General features: G+C 28.9%; 2 protein-coding genes across 2 annotated transcripts in view; both read left to right on the top strand.

Moving 5' to 3' along the window:
* Positions 1–457: 457 nt before the first annotated feature.
* Positions 458–2367, top strand: LOC111631234. Its single transcript, XM_023375434.1, has 2 exons — positions 458–1111; positions 2332–2367. The coding sequence occupies exons 1-2, from the start codon at positions 458–460 to the stop codon at positions 2365–2367; spliced, it is 690 nt and encodes a 229-aa protein (XP_023231202.1).
* A 1476-nt stretch (positions 2368–3843) lies between these two features.
* Positions 3844–6000, top strand: part of LOC111631229 (dymeclin-like) — an 89806-nt gene continuing 87649 nt past the window's right edge. Inside the window, 2 exon segments of the mRNA XM_023375428.1 lie at positions 3844–3980; positions 4915–5055. Coding sequence (XP_023231196.1) covers positions 4916–5055 — 140 coding nt within the window. The 5' untranslated portion in view covers positions 3844–3980; position 4915.

The following is a 6000-nucleotide window of genomic DNA, read 5'->3' as shown; positions in this document are numbered from 1 at the left end:
TCCAACACCGGTAACTGGTTCAGGTAAGTGTTGATAAACAAAAATTTTATGAATTTACTGATTTGCACTTGGTGAATTGCAACACTGTTTATGTACGTGATGGAATGCATAACTAAAGAATCTTCAAATACCGGATTAAAATACAAATATAATCCTTCATCAAACCCTTTAACCGGTATTAAACAAGAGTAAAATTACATGCAAACGTTTTCGGATCCCTCCCTGGGTCCTTTCTCAAGCAAATATTCTTCTTTAAAATTCGTTAGAACGAAGACCAGTAGAAAGAACTTCTTCAAAACTGCGATATTCGAAAAAATTACTTCTTCCGAATCACATTTCAAAAGTCGAAATTCAAAAATCAATTTGAATCACGTGCATTCCAGTATTCCGAAATGTGATGCTCGTTTTTCTTAAAAAGGTTTTTTTATGAATTTTTACGTTAATGAAAAATAACGTAATGCGGGATATAGTTATGGACGCCCCGGATACGCCCAAACTTTTTGCTTTTATTAAGACACATAAACAAGGCCACAAATTGAGACCTATAGTTGATAAGGCCACAGCACCCACGTGCAAATTAGAAGCATTCTTGCACGATTTCATCTCTCCAAAGTTACAAGATTACCGATACTCCATCTCCAATCCGGCGGAGTTAATAGTATTCCTGAAAAACACCGAAAAGCCCGCGTACATCTCGGTCATGGATTTCCGTTCTTTATATCCATCAATTGAATTACCACCATGTTTTTGCGCACTCCGAGATTTTCTATTACAAAACGTCTATGCTCAGGAATTACACCAGCTGATTCTTGAAGTAGCACATTTGATTTGCTACAACTCAATTTTTCAATTTGGAGGAAACACGTATGCGCAGGGCAGAGGCATACCTATGGGAAGTGCCTTCTCAGACGACCTGTGTGAACTGGTAATCAGACAGCTGGATAATAAAATAATTCCGAGATTCAGCCACGACATCATATTGTACAAGCAATACATAGACAACATCATTATTTTATGGAGGCACAAACCTAGCATTACCCTCTTTGTGAATATGATGAACAACAATCCGTATGGCCTTACCATAGATCTTGAGCAACATAGTGAATCCGAGGTACATTTTCTTGACTTGAACATTGCATTTGGAGGAGACACCATATACACATCTGTCTACCACAAATCTTNTAAAAAAATACAGCAAAATTTAGTTTTTTTGAATGTAGAAACAACTCAGGAAAAAAATCTGAATTTTTACACAAATAATATTACAAATACTTTACTATATTTTTCTTATAGAAAAGAACTTGTATCGGAAAATCTTAAAATATTACAATGGAAATTACAATCTCAAAAATTACAATTTTTACATAATTTATATCTGATAGCGATGTAATGATTGTTATCACATTGACATATTGTTATCATATATGCATTATAAATCTTCTAAATCTATATTATTATATAGACTTAAATTGTAAAATTATTATTATTTTTTAATTCGACAAATTAATGCTACAAAAAATATAGCCTATATATAGGATTATTGATAACATTTATATGATAACTTTTAAATCTTCTAGTGTAATTTTGACAGTACACAATTTATAAGAAGTTTTATAAACAAAAATATTTTTGTTTTAAAACTAATAATTTATTTATGAATACTAAATGAGTTATTTTAACTAAACCTTATGTTTTCAAATGTAAGAAGCAATTTGTACATTAGTAATACAAAACGAAGATAAATATTTTAAAAACTTGTAAACACAAAAAATTAATTTTAGAAATATTTATAAACATAATTCTTATAATCCTTAAAGAAAATTGTTTGCTGTCTTCTAAAATAAATAAATTTCATGAAGTACCGATTTAAATCAATAAACGAAGTATATTGTAAAATATGACTACATTTTAATTCAGAATGTAATAAAACTGCATAAAATAGTTATATAGAATTTTTCTTGAAAACAATTAGCATATTGTGAGGCAATATGATCGTAATATGACTCAATTTTTCCCATTAGTGAATCTAACTAGTAATGATAATGATCAGTTGGACTATACTAACGAAAAATCATCAGGATCCAATTTGGAGTCAAACACTGATTTCTGAGAACATAAAGATTCTCATATAGAGCAATCATCTGGGTGATGAAGTTTTTCTGTAGGAGAATAAAGTTAATATATGATAAATAGGCAATGGCGCATTTAGAAATATGGCGCTCCTAGGTTCACAGTACGAAAGCACCCTTCAAACTAATGGGCCTAGTACCACTTTTGCACTGAATGATTCAATTTTATAATTTTAATTCTGTAATAATTGTATTTTTACAGATTTTTAAATATCGAAAGAGCAAAGGGCACTATTGAAAACCTGTCATTAATACTACCGCTCTGTTCGTGCATATATTAATGTCGCTTAATTGATACGTCTAATTTGTTCCTACCTAAGCTTTTAATTTGAAATAATTCCTTTTATGAATTGTTCCTACATAAAATTCTTTTTCATTTTATTGTATTATTATTATTTTGAATTTTTGCGCCCCAAAATCTTACGTCCTTACGCCCAGGCCTAGAGAGCCTAATAGAAAATCCGTTACTGGCGATAGGCAATAAACAATTATAAAAAAGTAATTAATATATTGATGGCCGGATAACCGAGGCGGTTAAAGCGTCATCCTACCTAGACGTCGTTCTAGAGACTCGGAACCGAATCTTGGCAAGCAGGGGAGAATTTGGGAGATGACAAGGTACAACTACAACCCCTTCTGAGGATAAAGCCGGTACTCAGACAGTAAAAGATTTTGTAGGGTATTGTTTCCTTTCCGCACTCTCTTTAAATATTTCTGGAAAGTCCAAGAATTTTTCATGGGCAGTAAGTCCCGGATATTTTGGGTTTCTCGCCACCCGGTCGCTCCCATTATGGGCCTAGCCGAACTCGCAATCGGTATGAAAACAAAGCCTTCATAGTATCCATGGAACGGAAAGAGCCAAAACTAAAAATTATATTTTTTATTATTATTATTTTTCAGTTACTTTTGAATAATTGAAGCTACATATAAGTAATAATTGAAACAGATTAATTTAGTTTATATTGCATTTTTAACATAATTAAATTATCCTAGTTTCATGCAGATAACCCATGGGTTGTATTATTTAAAAGTCAATTTGAAAGCAGGTGAAAGTTATACAGGTTATCTGCCAATTTTCATTTGCAATTATGAGCTCATCAATACGTTTTTCTTTTGTCTAAATTTACTATAGTGCATCTGTTCAATCTACAAAAAATTTTTCAGGGATTCTCAGGTTTTCTAGATAATTTTCAGATTTTTTCAAATTTAAAAGAGTTGTAGTTTTTTAAAGTTCTTATTAATTAAAAAATGCTTAAATTGGTAATTTTATTTCACTATTTTCATAATAGCATATAAGATTATGAAATAATACATTTAAAATAGTTTTTATATAAATTTCCTTGAAATACAATTTTAAAATATCGAAAAACTTCAATTTAAGGAACTAATTTGGGTGAGGGACTGTCTGTTAAAGCCAGAAGTCTGTTATATAATAAAATAGGTTTTCTGAATGCATATATTAAAATGTAATTAATTATGTATTAGAAGTTTTATTTTGCGGAAAAGTTTTCTATGTGTATTATTGCTTATGTACTCACTGTTCTGAGACTANACACACATTTTTTTTATTTTTATTTTTTTAATGAAAACGAAAGATAAAATTAGTTTAGAAGATGTTTATTTTTTCAAAATTAATTATTTTAAAATTGATTTATTAATATAATATTAAGAATTGAATATTTTAATTTTTTTTAACATTATGATTTCGGGAAAAATGTGTCGTGTCGATTATCGGCTGTTTGATATTTCTTAAATGAATTGGCAATCAGATGTGGATTATCTCGTATGGTAGATCAACGGGTAGATTTATAATGTAAAATTACGTGGAAATTTTAAACTGAGCATTTTTAGGTAAGAAAAATGTTTATATAATCATATCATTATATTTATTACAATTTAATCATTACTGTGTGAATTTATGATATGTTAATTAAAGTAAGATGATATTTTATTTGTTATTCTTATTTATTTTCTTTGAGACTGAAATATCATCTTATGTGAGAATAATTTGAGTGATAAAAGAGTACACAGAAAGTAGAAATGAATATTTTTATTATTTTTGTTTGATAATGTTGCAAGATAAACATTGAAAGTGAAGGAAAGTTTAATGTTTTGATGGTGACTTAACACATAATTTACATTCTTGAAATTTGTAAGTAATAAATTTTACAAATTACAAAACATGAATAATTTCGAAGCTCTACATTGGCATGAAAAATTTTTATTAATCAAATGATATCAATGTACTGTGTGAAGTTATAGCAACTAATTTTTTTGTATGTGTAATTTTTTTTGTATGGTAAAATTGCAGTGCTGAATGAACCCCTCTCAGTGCTCTATTGTGCCCTTAGATGTAAAAAAGTCAAAGGAACTAACTGATGGTCTTCTGGATAGGCTGATTTTGGGGATTATATCTTGCAAAAAATCGCATGTAGCTCATTGGTTCCTTTTGCCTTTTTTACTTCTATGGACATTGTCTACAATCCCAACTACCTCATTCAGAGCTGTAATTTTACCTGTTTTTAAATTATACAGTACTTTGTTTGGAAGATACTCTAGTTTAGGATATCAATATATCAATAAAGATGTATACATTCTTGTAAATCATATATAAAATTTAATAATAAGTATGAAAAATATCAAGAAAGATTCTAAAAGTGTTGTTACTTGTTGTACTTAAATTAAATTAGCAATTAAAAAATTCTTTGTCATATATTGTAAGATGATATTAGACATTAAAGGCTTTTGAAGCTGAATTATGAATTGAATAATTATTTTTGAATAGGATGGGGGTTTCAAGTAGTTCGTTAAATGATCTTCAAAAGAATGAATATTTACATCGATTCTCAGGAAAAGAATCTATTTCTCCTAATGACCCATTTTGGAATCAGTTTTTGTCTTTTACTTTTACTCCACCTCAAACATGGTAAGAACTTTAATCAAAGGTCAAATTACTAATAATTTTAATATCATTTAAAGTACGGTCAAACCTTGGTATTTGAATGGTTTATGTTTTGAACACATTGGTTTATGAACAGAATTTCAAACTCATAATTGCACCAGTTGCCTTGTGATAACTCTGTTGCTGAACAAGCTATTCAGCAAGAGCTGGCCACAGATTAGAGAGAACAGATGGTCAAATAATTCCTATGTTAAAAGAAAGTCAACAGCTTGATAATGACTGGATTACTGAATCAGAAGTTAGTGGTGCAGAGATCATCTTGCATCATTAGATGTCATGACATGAATTGTTGATGACATTGCTATTTAAATCAGACTTCAATGCACATTTAGGAAAGATACTAATTCTATTTTTCGGTATGCACTTCAGTTGAATTTAAATCAAATTAATTAATAAAAACTGCATTAATTGACATTTATGTATTATAAATGGCATCCAAGAATTTGTGTTTAATGGTGTCAAAGTCAAATTAAATAACAAACATTTATTATTAAATATAATTTTATTTTAATTATTTCTCATTAGTACACAATTGGCATTTGGAATTATATTTAATAATAATAATTAAATGCAATAATTTTTAATAAACATCTTTTAGAAATTACAAAATCATAGTTACTTAGGACTAATGAACATGTTTATTATACTCCCAGCATATTTAATTAACCATTCCAAAATGCATTTCTACCTTACTGGTTGTTTTCAATTCGATAACATACAAAAACAGTGTCTATGGTGACTATCTCCAACATTACAATATACCTTAGAAGTACAATAATTACAAATTATTACTAGGATTATAAGTTATATCTAGGTCAGTAACAATACAATACTATACAAGTCTAGTAAAAAACCTTGGGAAAGTCCTAATAAGCCTGTTAATTATTCCTAAGTAACTATATTTTTGTA

This window comes from Centruroides sculpturatus, unplaced genomic scaffold (assembly GCF_000671375.1).
Source record: "Centruroides sculpturatus isolate CEXI.00-Female unplaced genomic scaffold, Cexi_2.0 scaffold50, whole genome shotgun sequence".
NCBI classification, from domain to species: Eukaryota; Metazoa; Arthropoda; class Arachnida; order Scorpiones; family Buthidae; genus Centruroides; species Centruroides sculpturatus.
This window is presented reverse-complemented; position numbering and strand designations above follow the sequence as displayed.